General features: G+C 39.9%; 1 protein-coding gene across 2 annotated transcripts in view; it reads right to left on the reverse strand.

Moving 5' to 3' along the window:
• Nucleotides 1-5223: 5223 nt before the first annotated feature.
• The window catches only part of LOC115215189 (probable U3 small nucleolar RNA-associated protein 11), a 129970-nt gene continuing 112040 nt past the window's right edge, over nucleotides 5224-23153 (reverse strand). Inside the window, exons 7-8 of one of the 2 annotated variants that reach the window (XM_029784377.2) lie at nucleotides 20234-20344; nucleotides 5224-5390 (exon numbers count right to left, since the gene is read on the reverse strand). In XM_029784377.2, coding sequence (XP_029640237.1) covers nucleotides 5304-5390; nucleotides 20234-20344 — 198 coding nt within the window. In that variant the 3' untranslated portion in view covers nucleotides 5224-5303. Of the gene's footprint in view, nucleotides 5391-20233; nucleotides 20345-23153 lie in introns of those variants that run through there. The other variant, XM_036505204.1, reaches the window with a different exon arrangement.

Below are 23153 nucleotides of genomic sequence, written 5' to 3' on the forward strand. Positions count from 1 at the left end.
AAACTAAGCCAAGCCTCTATGTGGTTGCTTCACTTGTCAGAAATAGTAGCCCTATTACATCACTTTTAAGAAAGGGAAGGATACATTGGATAATGTAGTCTTACATGCACTTAGAATGTTGGGCTGGTCATGACTGGATTTCCATTTTATCATAAATCTGTTCAGGTTTACACTAAGGTCTAACAATAATTTAACACATGAAGGTGGTGAGCTTGTAGAAACGTTAGCATGCCGGGCGAAATGCTTAGCAGTAATTCGTCTGTCTTTACGTTCTCAGTTCAAATTCTGCCGAGGTCAACTTTGCCTTTCATCTTTTGGGGTCGATCTAATCGACTGGCTCCCTCCCCACACATTTCAGGCCTTGTGCCTAGAGTAGAAAAGAATATTTAGCTACAAAGGCGGTGAGCGAAATGCTTAGCAGTATTTTGTCGTCTTTATGTTCTGAGTTCAAATTCTGCTGAGGTCGACTTTGCCTTTCATCTTTTGGGGGGGTTGATAAATTAAGTACCAATTGCGTACTGGGGTTGATCTAATCGACTGGCCCCCTCCCCACAAATTTCAGGCCTTGTGCCTAGAGTAGAAAAGAATAATTTAACACAAGTTATGACAGGGAAACATTTGATCTGTTTCAGAAAATAAAAATATCACTAAAGAGAACAACAGAACTTCAGTAGTAACTTCAAAGTACCCGGGTGCGAATGATGGATGTTAAGGGGTGAAAGTAAAAAGAAGACAACAGATACTTTAATATAAAGTTTTTATGAAGAAAATTGTCATAAAGAGTACGAACATGAAACTTTTCCATCAGTTGTTAAATGACAGAAAACAAAGTAGTTTTGTCATGTGACACTACACGGTGATTCAAAAGTTTCCATACATGAAAAAAAATTTTTTTATAAGAGACAGTTTATTAGATCCCCTGATTTGACCCCTCTTGATTTCTATCTTTAGGGGCATTTGAAAGGCATGGTGTATTGCGGAAAGATAAAAGACATAAATCATTTGAAGAAATGCACCACCAACTCCTTTGCACAAGTATCACCAGATGTGCTGTTACGAGTTCACAATGAGTGGGGTAAATGTATTGCAATGTCTATTCAAAACAATCATCATCATCACCATCGTTTAACGTCCGCTTTCCATGCTAGCATGGGTTGGACGATTTTGACTGAGGGTTGGCAAACCAGACTCCAATCTTGATTTGGCAGAGTTTCTACAGCTGGATGACCTTCCTAACGCCAACCACTCCGAGAGTGTAGTGGGTGCTTTTTACGTGCCACCGGCACGGGGGCCAGTCAGGCGGTACTGGCAACGACCTCGCTCAAATCCTTTTACACATGCCACGAGCACAGGTGCCAGTAAGGCGACTTTGGTAACAATCACGCTCGAATGGTGCCCTTTTATCTGCCACTGGCACGGAAACCAGTTGGCTGCTCTGGCAACGATCACACTGGGATGGTGCTCTTGGCACCCTACTAGCACGGGCAAAAGTGCCAGTAAGGCGACGTTGGTAATGATCACGCTCGAATGGTGCCCTTTAAATGTCACTGGCACGGAAGCCGGTTAGCCGCTCTGTCAATGATCATGCTTGTATGGTGCTCTTTGCACCCTGCCAGCATGGACGCCAGTCATCAAACTTGATTTTGATTTTCCTTTTGATTGATTTGATTTGATTTCACTTGCCTCAGCAGGTCTTCACAAGCAGAGTTTTACAAGTGGGCTGGTTACGCCCCTGAGATTATGGTTTCATTTGGCTTGCCGGGTCTTCTCATGCATGGCATATTTCCAAAGGCTTCGGTCACTAGTCATTTCCTTGGTGAAGCCTAAAGTTCGAAGGTCGTGCTTCACCACTTCATCCCAGGTCTTCCTGGGTCTACCTCTTCCACAGGTTCCCTCAACCGCTAGGGTGTGGCACTTTTTCACACAGCTGTCCTCATCCATTCTCGCTACATGACCATACCAGTGCAGTCGTCTCTCTTGCACACCACATCTGATGCTTCTTAGGTCTAACTTTTCTCTCAAGGTACTTACACTCAGTCGAGTATGCACACTGATATTACACATCCATCGGATCATACTGGCTTCATTCCTTGCGAGCTTATGCATGTCCTCAGCAGTCACAGCCCATGTTTCACTGCCATGTAGCATGGCTGTTTGTACAGTCATACAGTCTACCTTCTACTCAGAGCGAGAGGCTCTTTGTTGCCAGCAGAGGTAAGAGCTCCCTGAACTTTGCCCAAGCTATTCTTATTCTAGCAGCTACACTTTCAGCGCACCCTCCTCCGCTACTGACTTGGTCCCCTAGGTAACGGAAGCTGGTCTCTGCGCATTTTCAGTGTTTATTGCTCCCGAGCATCTGCCACATACAAAAACTTTCTTCCCAGTTAGCCTCCCTTGGATATTACTGCACTTCTAATGTGTCCATAGCTTACACTGGGCACATCTTATACAGTTCCTATCTACACCTTTTTTACAGATTGAGCATGGCCATCTACCTGAAGGGATTTGTGGTTTGCCTGCCTTCCTACATATTAGGACTTTGGTTTTAGCTAGGTTGATTCTAAGGCCCTTCGATTCTAATCCTTGTCTCCATACTTGAAACTTTGCCTCCAGTTCTGATAGTGACTCAGCAATTAGAGCAAGGTCATCAGCATATAGGAGCTCCCAGTCTTGAATTCCTCCGTTATTGCCTGGAGGACTATGATAAATAGGAGGGGGCTGAGGATTGAACCTTGGTGGACTCTTACATCTATCCTGAATTTTTCACTGTACTCGTTGCCAACCCTCAGCTTACTTACAGCGTCCCTGTACATGGCTTGCACAGCTCTCACTAACCATTCATCTATCCCTAGTTTCCTCATTGACCACCAGATAAGGGATCGGGGGACCCTGTCAAAGGCTTCCTCCATGTTAACGAAAGCCAGGTATAGGGGCTTATCTTTGGCTAGGTATTTCTCCTGCAGCTGTCTTACCAGAAATATGGCATCAGTGGTGCTTTTCCCTGGCACGAAACCAAACTGCATCTCATCCAAGCTGACTCTCTTCCTAATCAGTTGGACTATGACTCTCTCCATAACCTTCATTACCTGATCCAACAGCTTGATACCTCAGTAATTATTTGTATCTAAAGCGTCACCTTTACCTTTGTAGCAGTTGATTATTATGCTGCTATACCAATCATTGGGTATGACTCCTTCGTGTATCACCTGGTTAACTGTACGGGTGACTAGGCTATAGCTGACACTGCCAGATATTTTAAGCATCTCTGCAGTAATTCCTGATGGGCCAGGGGCTTTCCCTGTCTTCATGCTTCTAATTGCCTTAACTACCAAGGAACTGTCAACTCGGATAGCTGGTCCCTCTGTTGGGTCGACATTCCGCAGACTCTCTTTATCCCATTCATTTTCTTTATTCAGCAACTTTTCATAGTGACGTCTCCAAACCTCTCGCTTTGCATCCTCATTCAGCGCAAATGAACCATCATCCATGCGAACACATTTCTCACCTACCACGTCACGATTCTCTCTCACACACTGTCTTGGAACACGAAATACCTCAAGTCCTTCGTCCTCACGGCGCAGAACATTGGCAAATTTTTTCTTATCTGCTTCCCCTCTAGCTAAATAAACCTGCCTCCTAGCAGTCTGATACACTTTCCTGCTACCACTGTTCTTCCAGTCCGTCCAAGCCTGTTTCTTTTGTCTAATAGCCCTGTCAACAACATTGTTCCACCACATTATTTTGGGTTGGGCGGGGACTTTGCACCATCCACAGAACTGGTCGGTGGCCCTTAGCAGGTTGTCCTGTAGGAACCATTGAAGTCGCTAGCCACAAAGAGAAGGTCCCTGTCATTTGTCAACGCAGTAGTCTGCAAGAGGGTGTCATAGAATCGGTCTTTCTGTCCATCGGGTAGCCCTGACTGAGGGCCATAGGCTGAGATAATGGTTGCTAACCCATGATGGAGCACTAATCTAATCTTAAGTATTCCGTTGCATACTCTGACTACCTCAATTACTTTATCTACCCATTTCTCCGCAAGAAGTATACCCACACCCCCAACCCCATCAGTGTTCCCTGCCCAGAAAATCTTGTTCCTGTGTTCTTTGCCTGTGAGGAACCTAGCAGAACCTCCTCTCCACCTTACTTCTTGGATACAGCACATATCAACACATCTACGTTCAAGCATTTCAACAATCTCACCAGACCTACCTTTCAGTGTGCCGATGTTGAGAGTGCCAACCCTGAGGATGTGGGAGGTATGGGCCCTAGAGACCCTGGGACGGGGGACAGTGGCGTCATGTACCTGAAAAGAAAGCTCGCATTTGGCACAATTCATAAGCAAACAATGATCTTAATAAGTTCAACCTGCTTACACTAAACTATCATGTTTTGCACTGTATGATCACTACCTTATATAATAGGGGCGGGGTTGGCGTGAGGCCTTTAGGTGTTCATGGGAGACAAGCAAAGGAGGACGACATAGGGACTTCCGGTACAGGTGGAGGGGTTGGGAGTGCGGGCGTACCGTGAACTGGCAAACATGGGCTAGGAATTAAGAGGCAGAAAGGCCGATAGATAGAGACGAACGACTGAATGAACGTGTGATAAATTTTCATGAGTGAAAGAATATGTTGCAAATTAAAGAGATGCGTGAGCTAGAGTTTAAGACGAAAAGGCAGAATAGTGAGAAAATAATAAGGGTCAATGGTCACCATATAGAAAGGCAGCGAGCAGGCAGAAACGTTAGCACACTGGGCGAAATGCTTAGCGGTATTTTGTCTGCCGTTATGTTCTGAGTTCAAATTCCACCGAGGTCGACTTTGCCTTTCATCCTTTCGGGGTCGATAAATAAAGTACCAGTTTCACACTGGGGTCGATGTAATTGACTTAATCCCTTTGTCTGTCTTTGTTTGTCCCCTCTACGTTTAGCCCCTTGTGGGTAGTAAAATAAATATATATATAAAAAAAAAACAATGGTAAATATATAGAGCCTGTTAAATAAAAAAAAAACTGTTCTTATAAAAAGATAAATTGTTCCTGTGTATGGCGATTTTTGAATCACTTAGTATAATTCAAGCAAAGAAGGTCACACATGAAGAAATCTCAGGTAAAAGAGACAGAGGAAAACCACGAAGAGGGAAACTGAGCAACACCAGAGAATGGCAGCTATGTACTTATGGTCTCCTCAATGACTAAATTTTGATTGATCAACATAAAAGATAATAATAGGAAATAATGCTTTATTATGTTCTAAAAAGAGTAAATAATTTCCATCTGGTTCTTCTAGAAGCTGTTCTGTACCATTATCTCTTCCGCTGGAATTTCCACCTGTACTGTGCTGCTCTTTTTTCAGTTTCTTTTGCAACTCTGGTCCGTTTTTCAGTCTTATTCTACATGAAAGAAAGAAATGAGATACAGGTTATTTCTTTAAAACAGTTAAACAAAATCAAAAGAACAGCAAAATTTATTCCCAAAATCCAATCAATGCAGTTTATGTTGAAGGCTGTTGTTTTCTGCAACCCATCAGCACCATCTTCTCTTCATTTCCAAACTAAGGTTACCATTCCATTGAACTCAGCCTCTCACAAGTCTTAATATTCTAACCAAATTTCCTTTAATAATATTTAAAAATCCGAAGGTAGCAAGCTGAGTGAAATGCTTAGCTGCATTATGGTTGTCTTTATTGTTGTTGTTGTTGTAGTCGTTTAACGTCCGCTTTCCATGCTGGCATGGGTTGGATGGTTTGACTGGAGACTAGCAAGCCAGGAGACCTCACCAGGCTCCAATCTGATCTGGCAATGTTTCTACAGCTGGATGTCCTTTCTCACACCAACCACTCTGAGAGTGTAGTGGGTACTTTTTATGGTCAGGTGGCACTGGCGTCAGTCACGTTCGGATGGTGCATTTTACATGCTACTGGCACAGGAGCCAGTTGTGGCATAGGGACAGCTGGCATTGACCATGTTTGGATGGTGCTTTTTATGTGCCCTCGGCATAGGGAGCCAGTCAGACGGCACAGGCAACAACCGACACATGAATGGTGCTTATTGTGTGCCACCAGCATCAGAGCCAGTCAGGCATATGATGCAAATATTCCAGCACCGGAAGATGGCAAGCTGGCAGAATTGTCAGCACACAAGGCAAAATACTGTATGGAATTTCCTCCGTCTTAATGTTCTGAGATCAAATTCTTCTGAGGTGGACTTTGCCTTTTATATTTTAGAGGTCGATTAAATAAGTGTTGGGATCGATGTAATAGACTTACCCACTGCCCAGAAATTGAAATGGATATCTTTTGTGGCAGGGGGAGGAGGGAGGGAGGGAGAGAGAGATAGACAGACAGACAGACAGAGCGAGAGAGATAGATAGATAGATAGATAGAGAGGAGAGAGAGATGATGTATTTGGATTATTAGGCCATTGACAGTGTGGCAAGAAGAAGCTGCCCAACCACATGGCCCCGGGTTCAGTCCCACAGTGTGCCACTTTGGGCAAGTGTATTCTACTATAGCCTCGGGCCACCCAAAGCCTTGTGAGTGGATTTGGTAGATGAAAACTGGAAGAAGCCTGTCGTATATATATCACCTGGCCCTTGTGCCGGTGGCACATAAAAAGCACCATCCGTTCGTGGCTGTTTGCCAGCTCTGTCTGGCACCTGTGCGGGTGGCACGTAAAAAGCACCCACTACACTCACGGAGTGGTTGGTGTTAGGAAGGGCATCCAGCCGTAGAAACACTGCCAGATTTGACTGGGCCTGATGAAGCCTTCTGGCTTCACAGACCCCAGTAGAACCGTCCAACCCATGCTAGCATGGAAAACGGACGCTAAACGACGATGATGATGATATATGTGTGTGTGTGTGTGTGTGTGTGTCTGTTGACAGCCGATGCTGGTGTGTTTATGCCCCCGTAACTTAGCGGTTCGGCAAAAGAGATCGACAGAATAAGTACTAGGCTTACAAAGAATAAGCTCTGTGGTTGATTTGCTCGACTAAAGGCAGTGCTCCAGCATGGCCACAGTCAAATGACTGAAACAAGTAAAAGAATAAAAGAATATATATATTCTGTTGTGTCTGGGGAGAGTCATTTTCTTTTTGTGCCATATAATGTAACACACTCACCAGTAAAATTTCCACTTATTTCATATTTTTATTTTCCTATTGAAAAGGTTGCAAGACACAACGAAAATTTTAGGAAACTAAAAATAAGAAATAAGAGGCAATTTTACCGGTGAGTGTGTTATATTATAAGGCACAAAAAAAAAATGACCCTCCCCAGACACAACAGAATATACTTCAACACACAAACTCATATAAAGAATCTTGCAAACCAAATCCAAAAACGAAATATATATATAAATAAAAATATCTATCTATCTCTCTCTATATATATGTATATGTGCAGCAGCCACTCCATCTTGTGGGGTTCATTTCTCAGACAGGCAGCCATTATCCTGAATTTGAGAGGGAAAACAGTAGAATGGAGTCTGAGAACAGCCGAGGTCTCGCTAGTGACCAGCACAAACTGATAGCTGCTGGTCAGGCCCCTGTAGTTGTTTATTTTTCTCTATTCTGCATTACAGGTGGTGATACCTGCATTTACCAAATTCACTCACAAGGCATTGGTTGGTTGGTTGTTTGGTTAGTGATAGCAGAAGATACTTGCCCAAGGTGCTGCATAGTGGGACTGAACCTGTAACCTTGTGGTTATGAAACACACTCCTTAACCACACAGCCATAGTAGTACCAGTTAAAGGTACCTACTGACAAAGTAATGAGCTGGGCAACCATCTCTGGTGTCAAGTTATGTAGTTTTGGTTAGACTAAGAACATTACTCTGTTAGTCTTACTTAAGCCTTGCTTAGCAGGTCTATGGTCAAAAAGATTCCAACAGTGACCACCCCATTTATTTTTTCACGCTTAATATCTAATGTACACTACATTTAGGAATAAACACTGGCAGCGTTACTGTTGCACTGAATGTGGGTCCACATTGAGACGGGTCCACATTGAGACGGGTCCATGTTGAGGTGGGTCCACATTGAGGTGGGACCACATTGAGATGGGTCCACACTGAGATGGGTCCACATTGAGACGGGTCCACATTGAGATGGGTCCACATTGAGACGGGTCCACATTGAGACAGGTCCACATTGAGGTGGGTCCACAATGAGATAGGTCCACATTGAGATGGGTCCACGTTGAGGTGGGTTCACACTGACATGGGTCCACTATGATCATCCTATATTTGAGACTGGTGCAACATAAAAGCAACCAGTACACTCTGTGAGGTGGCTGGCATTAGGGAAGGGCATCAGGCCATAGAAACCTCGCCAAAAAGATAACTGGTACCTGGGTGGCCCTACAGCTGGCCAGTTTTCAGTCAAACCGTCCAAGTCAGACCAGCATGGGAAACGGACATTAAATGATGATGATGGTGACGATGATATATATATCTAGGATTGATCTGATGGAGTATTGGCTTGGCTGCTATTTCTAGCAGGTTCAGCAACTGCACAAAAGAATGTACCACAAATAAAAAAAAAATTAACCTGAAAAAACATAAACCTATCAGGAATAAAGAAAACATCTGCAAGAGAATCTGTGTGTGTGTGTGTGCGGAAGAAAGGTAGGTGAAGGCAGAAAAACCAAAGAACATTAACTTCCTGTGACTTTTATCAATAACAACAACAACACGAACAGCAACAAAGTTTCATATGTTATTTATAGTAGTTCAGAGGGGTGAACGCTTCTACACGAGCAACACAAAGACTCCAAATGGTGATTATATACACATACGTAAGTATATTTACATATATATATATATCTATATCTATATATAAATATATATGTATATATGTGTGTGTGTGTGTGTGTGTGCATATATATGTATATATATATATATATATTTGTCTTTATATATATATATGTATGTATGTATGTATGTATGTATGTATGTATTGTATGTAGATGTATGTGAAATGCGGGTGTTTTCTCTTAAGTAATGATATCAAAAGATATTCAAATTTCTAAGTTTCTGATTAATTTCTCTAACCAGAAATTTCCCCCACCCCCTCCTGCCACCCATCCTTGCTTTTCTTTTGAGAGTGTTAAAGGGGGTCAGCTGTGGGGTGATTTGAATACCTTAGCAGAGTTTTGACGTAAATGAGGGACTTTGAGTAAGCACCAAGTGATTATTTGTGAATACATGCACACACATACACACACACACACACACACAAATAGAATATTTGTGTGTATTTACACATATGCATGTATATGTGTACATATATGATTATATATATATGTATGTATATATATATATATATATATATATATATATATATATGTATGTATGTGCATGATGATGTATAAATATGACTATATGAACGTGTGTGTGTGTTTGTAATTCTTTCTCCCCCTTTTTGCAAAGGAATATAAATTGTTGTCAAGGGTGGCGGATGGGCAGATGAGGTGGGAAAAGCAGCTTCGGAACACATTAGCAAGACAAACAACTCCTAGCCCACACATGTAAGTATAAACATTTGCATTCTATGTTCATTTTCTACATTAACAGAGTGATGTATTGTGGAAAGGAACAACAACACCAACAACATCATCATCAACGGCAATCACCAAACGCAAAAGAAAAAAAAAACAAAAGATTAAAAGCAAAAAGGGTAGATCTAAATGTGGTATTAAAGAAATCGTGAAACCTCATCTGCATATCTTACATAAAGACGCAGTAACTGGGAGCAAAGTTTCACAGTTTAGTGAAATAAAACAAAAGGGTTCACAGCCAGAAATACAGGCAAATGTTAATATATTACCAGCACCAGGGTTCTTGACTCTGCGGAACATTTCCATCTTGGTTTGATCTAGTGGCAGTTTGGTCTTGTTTGTTTTTTATACATTTTTGTGTTTAGTTATAAATAAACTAGACATTCTTAACTAAACACGGGGGGGGGGGGGGATAAGCAATAAATTATTATTGTTGTTGTTGTTGTTATTATTATTATAAATATTATTATTATTGGGGGTAGATCTCACCATTTTGGCACTTGTATTTTTTTTTTCTTTTTCTTTTTTACTGAAGGGGCAGGATGAAAGCTATTAAGATACTATTACTTCAGAAATGCTGTTACATAAAAAGATTTTCATGTTGAATAAACACACACACACACACACACACACACACACACACACACACACAAGCATAAACAAAGAAAGAAATAAACTCTCCACCCAGAAGGAAATTAATAATGTTTATATACAATGAAATATTGGATTAGCAGAACGAAAACAACACAGCATATATATGTATATATATATATATATACATATATATATATATGTGTGTGTGTGTTTGTGTGTGTGTGTGTGTGTGTGTATGTGTGTGTACACATATGTGGTATAACAATAGATAAATGAAGTAAAAATAAATAAACAAATAGCTGGGGTGAGCAAAGCACCCCTAAAGTAAATATCAAACGCTTTTCCAAACATCCTCCTCCGCCTCCACCTCGTCCACCCACTTCTATGCTGAATATCAATTGAAAGGTGGCAATAAATGGGGGGTGGGGTGGGGGTGTTTCGTACGGGGGGGGGAGAAAGGAAAGAATGGAAATAATATAACACAGACTGGTTAAAATAAGACGAAAATAACAATACAGTGGCCCCTCCCCTCAAAAAAGAAAACAAAAAAAAAACGATTGAGAAATATATCAGGGGTGGTGGAAATAAATACTGAGTAAGAGAGAGAGAGAGAGAGAAATCAATTATAAAAGATGGAAAACTACCAAAAAATGTTGGTTGATTGGAAAAAAAAAAGCCACAAAAATAAATAAGTGAAAATTAGCTTGATTATGGTGTAATAATTAGTTGAAATATGGTTTTGGTAATGGGAACAGCTGGTCATGGAATGAACACAGTAACAGCAATAAATAATGGCATCAAATTTCGGCAGAAGGCCAGCGATTTTCAAGGGAAGGGGCCAGTTGGTTACATCATCAAGCTTCTGTGCTCAGCTGGTACTTGCTTTATCGACCCCACAAAAAGATGAAAAACAATATCGACCTCAGTGACACTTGAACTTAGAATGAAGACAGGTGAAATAATGCAGTAAAGCATTTTGCCAGGCGTGCCACTGATTCTGCTAGCAGGAACAGCAGTTTCGAATTTTGACACAAGGCCAGCAAATTTGGAAAGGAGTGGGGGTAGTTGATAACACTGACCCCCACCTCCCCAATATCCAACCAGTACTTGTTTTATCGACCCCGAAGGGATGAAATACCAATAGGTATTTGGTCTGAAGTGCTAATAATTTCAACTAAAAGCACAATGCCTGAAATTTGAGGGGAGGGGGACACTTGATCATATCAACCCCAGTACACAACTGGTACTTAATTTATCAACCATGAAAGTATGAAAGGCAATAATAATAATAATAATAATGATAATAATAATAATAAAGATAATAATAATAATCGTTGACAAGCCAGGGAGTTGCACTAGGGTCCAGTTATATGTTTTGGCTTGTTTTTAAGGCTGGCTGCCCTTCCTAATGCCAACCAATGTATAGAGAATACTGGGTGCTATGGGTGATTTTTATGTGGCAAGTATGAGTACTGACTGGACTTTATATTATCAACTACTGAAATATGAAAGGCAGAGTCAACTCAGGAGAGATTTGAATTCAAAATGTCAAAAACATTTACTGTTAGGGGTTTTTTAACCCCTGCCAAATTCCCTTGCTTTGCTTTCTGTCACTTAATCCTTTCGTTACCAACCTGGCTCTCAATACAAATGTCTTGTTTCCATAAGTTCTGAATTAAGATCTTCCACCAAACCTTAGTCACAATTTATGTTCCTAACTCTAACAGAATGATAACTAAGTTATTTTACTAAATTCTTTGTTATATTTAAAGTAATTGAAAGAAACACAGAGCACCTCAAAATAAATACGGTAACAAAAGGGTTAAATAACAAATAATATTGATTTTAAAGTATAAAGTGCCGGTGGCGCATAAAAAGCACAATTTGAGTGTGGTTGTTGCCAGTGCCGCCTGACTGGGTCCCATGCTGGTGGCATATAAAAAGAACCAGTCAAGCATGGGTGATGCCAGTACCGCCTGACTGGCCCTTGTGCCAGTGGTATGTAAAAAGCAGCCACTACACTCTCGGAGTGGTTGGTGTTAGGAAGGACATCCAGCTGTAGAAACACTGCCAGATCAGATTGGGGCCTGGTGTAGCCTCCTGCCTTGCCAGTTTCCAGTCAAACCGTCCAGCCCATGCCAGCATGGGAAGTGGACGTTAAACGATGATGATGAAACAGAATGACAAAGGACAGTTGATTTAACTTGCAGCGGGGTCCTGCCTGTTAAATACTTAACAGGTGGGACCTATTTTATTGACCCTGGAAGGATGAAAGACAAAGTCTACCATGGTGAGATTTAAACGCTGAAACTAAAAGGATAGAATTATATAGCAGGAGGCATTTTGCTGAGCCCTTTGCAAACTGCAACCCAACACCCTCAATGAAAATAAAAGTTTCTAATAAAGACTGGCTGACACTTAAGTAGCATCACTAATTGACAGGTATGGGTCTCCTTCATGGTGGCCCCTCCTCCTGGTTTGAAGGCTTGTTCCAGCAAACAGTTGGTTGGCTCTGGCTGCTGGAACTGAAACTAACATGACACTGTAGGAAGGCAGGTTTAGAGAGGGTGCGGGCTAAGATTATGCGCCCTTCACCTTGATTGGTCAGTTGAAGTTTAGACAGTGTCAAATGACAACTAGCTGGTGCTGGCTGCTGGAGCCACAGGCATATGGTGTAGTTGTTAAGAGCGCGGGCTACTAACCCCAAGATTCCGAGTTCACTAGCAGGCAGTGACCTGAATAATAATAATAGTAATAATAATAATAATAATAATAACAACGTCATTGTCCCTATACAACAGATTGTAAGTGATTTGAGAGAAAAACTGGGTACAGGAGGCATCATACGCAGCATGCAAGAGAGAAGACTGCGGTAGTGCAGTCATGCAATGTGTATGAATGGATATAGTTGCATCAAGAGGTGCCAAGCTCTAATTGTGGAAGGAATAAGTACTAGGCTTACAAAGAGTAAGTCCTGGGGTCGAATTGTTCGACTAAAAGGTGGTGCTCCAGCATGGCCACAGTCAAAAGGACTGAAACAAGTAAAAAAAATAGAAGATCACCAAGTTACTGTTACTGCTGTTATCTTCTCGTTAACCATTTAACATTCACATCACTCCGTCAAAAGTGTTGCTTATTTATTCACATTGTTTTGAATTAATCCTGCATTATCTTGTGGCTTCAAGACTGCAGTGATCATCATCATCACCAGCATCATCGTTTAACGTCTGTTTTCCATGCTGGCATGGGTTGGACGGTTTGCCTGTGGTCTGGAGAGCCAAGAGGCTGCACCAGGCTCCAATCTGATCTGGCAATGTTTCTACAGCTGAATGCCCTTCCTAACGCCAACCATTATTTTATTTTTACTATAACATTGTAAAGTAGGTGGGAGATGTTGGATCTGGCCAGTGTGAACCTAAAAGGGGCAGAAGATTTTGGCTGGATAGAACCGGTTTAAATACTAAAGGGTGGTTAAGCCATACTGAACTGCCACATGGGATTCGAGGAGTTGGTTGATGCTTCTTTTCTGGCCAAGCATATTCAGTGTTTGTTTAACTTGTATGTATAACCATATTTAAGAGAACAGAATTGTTTCTGAGAATGAATTGGTTGCAATTTCTTGAAGGTTGAGCAACTGTATTAGTGTAGTGCTTTTCAATCTTTTTAATATCTGGGCCACATTCAAAACCTGCACTAAAAAAAGAGAAAAACACAAGTCATCTAAAGAAAAAATTTTTACATTCCGAACGTGGTTGATGTCAATGTCCTCTGACTGGCTCCTGTGCTGGTGGCATGTAAAAAGCACCCACTACACTCTTGGAGTGGTTGGCATTAGGAAGGGCATCCAGCTTTAGAAACTCTGCTATATCAGATTGGAGCCTGGTACAGCCGCTGGCTCTCCAGACCTCAGTCAAATCATCCATCCTATGCCAGCATGGAGAACGGCTGTTAAACAATGATGATGATGAGAGGGAAAGCTGTCAGGGGCCACTGGAAGAATGCTTGAGGACCACAATTGCCAACGGCTGGCATAGAGGCTTCTTCATTGGAAGTGTGGTTCTATCTGACACTTAGCCCCAAGTTGGCCATGATCAAATAGACTAAAATATTTAAGCAATAACTATCTTGTCCTTTTTTTTTTTCAGGAATAGCGTACCCCTAAACTGTATTGTCCAATATGCTCTTTATGACAGTAATCTTGGTTTGAGGACATGTGACCATGTACTATGATATGTTGCATGTTGTCATCAACTTTGACTGCTTAACCCTTTCGTTACTGTATTTATTTTGAGATGCTCTGTGTTTCTTTCAATTAATTTTAAATATAACAAAGAATTTAGTAAAATAACTTAGTGATCATTCAGCTAGTGTTAGGAACATAAATTGTGACTAAGGTTTGGTGGAAGATTTTAATTCAAAACTTATAGAAACAAGACATTTGTACTCAGAGCCAGAGCAGGTTTTGGCCAGGTTGGTAGCGAAAAGGTTAACACACCAGAAACGAGAAGGGAGAGTAGACCCATGTCTAATCATTTGCTAAGGGTTGATCTTGACTCTAAGTCATCATTCATAACCCAAAGGATTATATTAAGTGAATGACTTCTTTGGAAATCACAGAAGATCTATTGTATTTACTGCTCAAATTTAATGTTAAGGGTATATGTGTCTATGGTATACTCAACCATTTAGAATGCTAATTCAATGAATCTGGCAGTTCAGTTGATGAAACAAGTAATTAACTGTCGGAGCTGATGAAGATCCATCTACTCAGCATGTGTGTGTGTTTGCATATAAGTATGCGAATATGAATAAATGCATAATAACACAAATACTGGTATAATTTGGTCAGGTCCAGAGGTATGATTAATGCTCTCTCTCTTTCACACACACACATTCTCTCTCTCTCTCTCTCTCTCTCTCCTTCACTCTCTCTCTCATACACACACACACATGACCAATACATAAGAAATCATTCAAATAAAATAAACCTTTGACCAATATTGTAACTAAATTTTTTCTGGTCAATTAATTTTATTTATGTCTGTTACATATGGGACACACAATAACACACACACACAGAGGCTTCAAAACATACATACATACTTTAGTAACAGGCAAACATAAAAACATACTCACACATAAAATGTGAATAAAAACAAACACACACACACAGACATGCAAGGAAGAGAGAAAAAAAAAAGGATCAGGTTAGAAAGAATCAATGAGGAAGAATTAAAAGGAAAACAATAGGGCTGAGGGGAACACACACACACACACACTCACACACACACACACGCACGTACACAAAAGGGGAAAATACTTGGTGTATGAAATAAAAATGGAAGCATTACTAAAAAGATATGCCAAAAAAATAGATAACACAATAAATAATATAAAAAAAACCCTCGGAGATGTAAGAGAAAGGAAGGCAATAGAAAGAGGAAATAGTGGATAAAAAAACCTATGATGATGATGATGATGATGATAATGATAATAATAATGATGATAATAATAATAATAGTAATGATAATAATAATAATGATAATAATAATGATGATGATGATGATGATAATAATAATAATAATAATAATAATAAATAATAATAATAATAATAATAATAATAATAATAATAATAATAATAATAATAATAATAATAAAAAAATAATAATAATAATCAGAAGAAAGAACCAAAATAATGATGACGGCAAAAAAAAAAAAAAAGAAAAAAAGGGAAAAATCTCCAGAGAGAAATTTAGTCAAATCAGGGATAGACAAGAGTGTTTAAATCATTTCAAAAGTGTGGCAGAGTTGTTTTGTAAAGGCTCTCTCTACCTTTATCCTGTGTAGTGTTTTTATTTTCTTCTTGGATATTGTGTGTAGCGAGTGATAAATGTCAGAGATAGAGGATTGAAAAGAAGAAATGGAAGCCTAAATGGCATCATGGGATTGACTGAAGCGAAGAGGGATCGGTCTGCGGCTTTGTGTGGCGCTTCCTGCAGTAGTGGCCAGTCAATGGTACATTGGCAGTTATCAAGAGAAAAAAAAAAGACCCTTCTTCTAATATCCACTTTTTTTTTACCCCTACCGCCTCCAGATGAGAGGGAGGGGAAAAAAAAATAAAGATGTAGGTAACATCTAAGTATGAAAGAAAGGCAAAAATACAATTGTGTGTGTGTGCGTACTTAAAAAACTGAATTATTATTATCTCTTTTTTTTGAGCTGAAGTAAAAAAGAATCAACAAAAGCTAGAAAGTGCATTGATAGTAAAAAAAAAAAAAAATTAAAAACAAAGAGTAATAAAAGTAGGGTTTCTTTTTATCATCATCATCATCATCGTTCAACATTTGCTTTCTATGCTAGCATGGGTTGGACGATTTGACTGAGGGCTGGCGAACCACATGGCTGCACCAGACTCCAATCTTGATCTGGCAGAGTTTCTACAGCTGGATGCCCTTCCTAACGCCAACCACTCTATATGTAAGGTTATGTGTCTGTGTATGTGCACACACATACACATCATCATCATCATCATCATCATCATCATCAACTACTTTCTTTTTAGAGTTGATTTTTTCATGTTTGCATAAGTTAAAAGGAATTCACTGAAACCCGTTTTCTATGGCTGGATGCCCTTCTTGTTGCCGATCTTCGTCTGTTTCCAAACAGGCTAATGTTTTCCCCTTGGTTGGACATGCTTTTATGGAAGATTGGAAATGTGTGGCACCACTTGCAAGAGGTGCCACATTTGTTAAAAATATCAGAGGATGACAAGACAAGGAGACAAAATAAACAAAAAAAAATACACACACACATTAATGCATGCATGTACACATACATACACAAACATACATATACATGGTGAGCTTTAGCAGTTCCTACCTACCAGAGAGCCAAAGGCGGGGAGCTGGCAGAATCATTAGCACGCTGGGCGAAATGCTTAGCGGTATTTCATCTGCTGTTACGCTCTGAGTTCAAATTCTGCCAAGGTCGACTTTGCCTTTCATCCTTTTGGGGTCAATTAAATAAGTACCAGTTATGCACTGGGGTCGATATAATCGACTTAATCCGTTTGTCTGTCTTTGTTTGTCCTCTCTGTGTTTAGCCCCTTGTGGGTAGTAAAGAAATAGGTATTTTGTTTGCCATTATGTTTTGAGTTCAAATTCTGCCAAGGTCGACTTTGCCTTTCATCCATTCGGGGTTGATTAAACAAGTACCAGTTACGCACTGGGGTCAATGTAATCGACTTAATCCCTTTGTTCGTCCCCTCTGTGTTTAGCCCCCACCCCCGCACTGTGGGCAATAACTAAATATATCTACCAAAGCCATTCACAAAGTTTTGGTTGGCCCAGGGCTAAAGTAGAAGATAGTCAACCAAGGTGCCATGCTGTGGCACTGAACCTGCATGCATATACTGTGCATGTGTGTATGTGCGCATGCACACGTTTACATACACACACACATTACTAGAATCCTTAGAGACAAGAAGAAAATCACTATAAGAACTGGAGAAGGAATTTCAGGCATGGAATCAAGAAGCCTAAGAGTTAATTTAGCAAGGACCAAAGTCCTTGTAAGTAAGAAAACAGACAAATCCCAAATCCTTTCAGGATTATGGCCTTGCTCGATATGTAGAAAACGTGTTGATAGTATCTCCATATGGCGTATCCAGTGCAAGCTGTGGACACAAAAAAGGTGCAGCAGCATCGTAGAGAGTTTAACAGAAAAAGTGGTTTTTGTCTGTGGTAGATATGCAAGTACAATAAACACTAGAAATGTGCAGAAAATAGACTCCCGCAAATGTCCAGGGAGATCCTTTGACGTAGTAAGATAGTTTTTAGTACTTCGATAACTAAGTTAACAGTGGAGGAGGAAGCTCTGAAGCATAGCTGCTAGAATAAGAATAGGCTGGGCAAAGTTCAGAGAGCTGCTATCTTTACATTATTTACATTTGACGGATATTTGTCCTCATCTTGTTTATCGTTAACATATCATTTCAGCTGATATACCCTCCAGCCTTCATCAGGTGTCTTTGGGAAATTTCGAACCTGGGTTCTCATTCCTAAGGTATTTTTCAATGTTATCATCATCATCATCATCACCACCACCACCACCACCACTATTATTTTTATCCAGGTCACTTCCTGGAATCAAACTAGGAATCACTACGCCATATGCCTGGGTTAAGAGTGTGGGCTACTAACCCCAAGATTCCGAGTTCGATTCCAGGCAGTGACCTGAATAATAATAATAATGATGATGATGATGATAATAATAACAACAACATCGAAAAATACCTTAGGTATGAGAACTCAGGTTCGAAATTTTCCCAGGATACCTGATGAAGGCTGAAGGGTATATCAGCCGAAACGTTGTGTTAACAACAAACAAGATGAGGACGAATATCCGTCGAATGTAGATAATGTACATTATTCCTCATCTCTTAAATATAGAACTGCTGCAGAGGATTCGGAAAGTGTTGGATAAGTCTAACAGTGATTATGAAGGAATGGACGCTCAGAAAACACACTCAGATCGTTCTGATAAGAAAAGAACTCCAGAATTTGTTGGTGAGATCCAGGCCAGAATTGACAACGATCCCTCCAAGTCAATCAGGGACATGGGTGTGTCTGAGTTTCTTATCAGGCCGGTAGTGCATGAAGATATTCAGTATTCCTCATACTAGATGAGAAACAGCCAGTTTTTATCCCAAGCCATCAAGGAAAAGAGGGAAGACTGTGCTACGAAGATTTCGAACAAACTCAAGTATCTCCTCCAACTGAAAATGCTTTGGTCTTTCTCAGACGAGAGAAATTTCTGCCAGGATCAGATGGTGAACACACAGAACAATCGTTGGTTTGCCGTGTCCCCAAAACATGAACCGAGAGTGAAAGAAAATCAAACATCCAGTCAACATCATGGTGTTTGGAGTGATCACCAGTGATGGCAATGTTATACCTCCATTTATCTTCCCACACGGTCACAGACTCACATGGAGACCTACATCAAGTGCCTGGATGAGGTAGTGCTACCCTGGATCAAGAGGGTGGCTGCTGGAAGACTCTATGTCTGGCAACAGGACTCTGTACCATGCCACACAAGCAGGGGAACCCAGTCATGGATGTCAGACAATTTCTGTGACCACATCACCCATAACATCTATCCACCTAACTCCCCAGACTGCAACCCCCTTGATTATTATGTGTGGGATGCAGTTGAGCGAGAGACCAACAAAACTCTTTGTAACACCAAAGATGGTCTAAAGGCAAGAATTATGGCAGCATTCACCAACTTAAACAAGGAAACCGCCTAGAAGAGTTGCAGGGGATTCCGAAGTCGTCTTGAGGCCATGGTTGAAGCCAATGGCGATTTTATTGAATAAATTTACTCTTTAGTATTGCAAGATATTTTTTATGTAATTTTGGTTAATATATCTGTTAAAAGGAGATGTCAGTGTTATCTTCATTTTTGCGCAATTTACACAACAGTTTATTCACCACACCTTGTATACACACACACACACAAATGCTCTCAAACTTACACAAGCACACACAGATGCCTGATCAGCTAGGTTCCTTCTATGTGTCTGCAAATCTAAGCTGCATGCAGCTGAGGTAAATATGATTAAATAATACATGTAACTCCTATGAAATGTGTTCAGTGTCACCTTCTTTTGTTTGTCCACTCACTTGTATGCATGTGTGTGTATGTGCATGCATGCGCATGTGTGTGTGTGTGTATATATATATATATATATACACACAAAGTATATAAAAAGCACCCACTAGACTCTGAGTGTAGTGGGTGCTTTTTACGTGCCACCGGTATGAGGGTCAGTCAAGTAGCACTAGCATCAACCACGTTTGAATGGTGCATTTTATGTGCCACTGGCATCGACCATGCCCGAATGTTGATTTTTATGTGCCACCTGCACGGGAGCCAGTTAGGCAGTACTGGCATTGACCACGCTTGAATGGTGCTTTTTATGCGCCACTGGCATGGGAGCCAGTCAGGCCACCTTTTATAGAAACACCACAATTAATCCAGTCTTCAAATGAAAAAAAAAAAAAAAAAAAAGAATTACCAAAAGATTCTTGTGTTGTTGCATTTTTTGTTCAATAATTTGCAGGTCCTTTTCTCTCTTAAGACGTTTTTTCAGTAGATTGTATTGCTTTTGCTGTTCAAGGGCCAATGTCTACAAGAGAGAAAAAGAGAGAAATAGTAAGACCAATCACAACAAAAACCACATGTGAAAGAGTTCCATGAAGAAACATGGCTTTTATTTGTTTAAACAAAAATCTAATGCCTAAGATATTGGTTGTTTACAGCTTCAGACAAAAATACCTTTTGGGATATAATTATGTTTTTTTTTTTATGGATGAGTTCAAATTGTAGCAAGCTGTACTCTCTTTTTTGCCCTTCCAAGGTCACTAAAATATAATACCAGTCATGAGTTGAAGTTAATATAACCGAACATTCGATTCCCCCAAAATGCATCACTGTTTGTTGAATTGTGGCAACCAGTGCTGCTTGAATAAAGCTGTAGATTGAAATCCCATCCCTGTTGATATTTAGAAGATGATTTACTTCAGTGAAATATAAAATGTATGGCTGACTATTTGAATAGTTCAAGTTGTAATCATAACACATTCATTGTGGGACATAAAAATTTAGGACGTTAATATTTAGGATAATGTTAGGGAGTTTATTGAAGAAGATTTAGCAAATAGACTAAGAAAACCCAAGTGAAAGATCCTTCCTGGCTGACATATATATTCTTGTTAACTATCAGCCCAGTCTCTCTTATTTTCCTTTCTGCTCTGAACAAACTGATAATAAATTTTTCCAAGTAGCTGTGAGCATCCAGCCTTTATTGTGAAGCTTGTTGTTCTAACATTTATGATTTGAATTTAACTGCTATGTTTATCAAGTTGAGCTAAACTTCCTTGTTAATACATAAATTTAACAGGTGTAAGAAAAACCGACAGAAATTGAACAAAGAAAACTAATATTTATATAATATAATTTCATTCTCTTCTAAGACCACGGTCTCTTTCATCATTACGTTGCTCTGTGAAAATTCAATGAACGTGTGTCTGTGTGAGTTTATATAAATGAGGCATAAATGTAAGCAGAGCTACAAAAGCTTTCATTGTGGAAACCATTGCATAGACATATATCCCATTTAATTTCGATGTGAACAAACCAGATTTCTAAGTTTTACAACATTACAGCAACAAACATTTCACAAGTACCATATTGGATATAATAGAGGAAGCATTCATCTTAATCAAACAGAACAAAGAAATCACCGATTTGAAAGAATCTTTCCATAACAGAGGTGAGAACATCTGACTTCTAGCGGGGTGGCAGAAGATTCTGACTAATGTTTTTGAAAAGGTGAACATTATCAAAGAAAGTTGTTGTTAACATTAGAGAAATAGGCATATTTATCCAAAATGACAGTTCCATTATATTAAGCAGGTCTTTAAATCACGTCTCATTCCTATTACTTTACCACACTCTTTTATTCTGCTGATCGGCACCCGATGTTGCTGCTGAATAATCATACATTTCATTTTGACCTGATGAATACAATTAAATGACCAGAGAGCCATTAACTTTAGCAGCAATATCTAAAATGAATAATGTCAACAATGGCAAAACCAAAGAACTTCATCAACACTTGAATGTCTTGACAGAATCAGAATGATAAAAGAACAAAAGAAAATAAATCCCCAATTAACTATTAACTCAAAGATGTCTGCGATAACCTCCGATAGTTTCTCTTTACACTTTCTTCTATTTATTATTACAAATGAAACTGTATCATATCTTCTTCAACTGCTTAATAATCACAGTTTGGAAACCTGCCAGGCAGCTGACCATTTCTTCTTTACAGGAATTCAGTCCAGCTACAGCTATTCCATTTATGATGCAAATGCTGCAACATGACGGAAAATCTCGGTGAGCTGAGTGAAGGATAGGAGTTCCATTCCTATTGGAGTCAGTCCATTCTTCTGATACCACATGGTTTCCAGAAGGACCAATAAGGGAGGTTCTACACTTGTGATGGCAAACCCATCATCATCATCAGCATCATCATCGTTTAATGTCCGTTTTCCGTGCTAGTATGGGTTGGACGGTTCGACCGGGTTTTGGGAAGCCAGGAGGCTGCACTAGGCTCCAGTCTGATCTGGCAGTGTTTCTACAGCTGGATGCCCTTTCTAACACCAACCACTCCGTAAGTGTAGTGGGTGCTTTTTACGTGTCACAGGCACAGAAGCCAGTCAAGGTGGTGCTGGCATTGGCCATGTTCGGATGTTGCTTTTTATATGCCAATGGCACAGGTATCACAAGTGCATCGAAATTGAAATGTCTTTGATAATCCTCTTACTGAAGGGTCACGTGTATGTATACATGTAATTTAGTTTTAATAAATACTTATAGATTAAAATTTTTTTTTATAATGTGATATTGCAGGGAAATAAAAAAAAATGCAAAACACTTAAAAATCTACAGCATACCATTGTTGAATCACAAGTCATAGACTTGCAATCACTATTCTATGTGACCACTTGACTTGCGACAAATAATGGTATATTGCAGCCAACAATTTCATCATCATCATCATCATCTTTTAATGTCCGCTTTCCATGCTGGCATGGGCTGGATTGTTTGACTGAGGACTAGCAAGCCGAGAGGCTTCATTAGGCTCCAGTCTAATCGGGCATGGTTTCTGACATCAACCACGCTTGAATGACATCTAAAAAGGAAGTATCATTTTCATAGATATGCTCAATCAAAGGCAGACTAACCATAACCATAAATAACAGCAGCATCAGTTCAGTCTTAATCCAGAACAGAGTATTATTTCTAATGCTCTGTTTTGGACTAAGTTGATCCAACCATGGCCTCAGTGATGGCCCAATACAAGTGTAATGAGATGAGATGTTATTTGTTTACCATTTGTTTCAAATATGGCTTTGCAATGTCTTTGATTA

The sequence above is a fragment of the Octopus sinensis genome, linkage group LG8 (genome assembly GCF_006345805.1).
Source record: "Octopus sinensis linkage group LG8, ASM634580v1, whole genome shotgun sequence".
Lineage (NCBI taxonomy): Eukaryota > Metazoa > Mollusca > Cephalopoda > Octopoda > Octopodidae > Octopus > Octopus sinensis.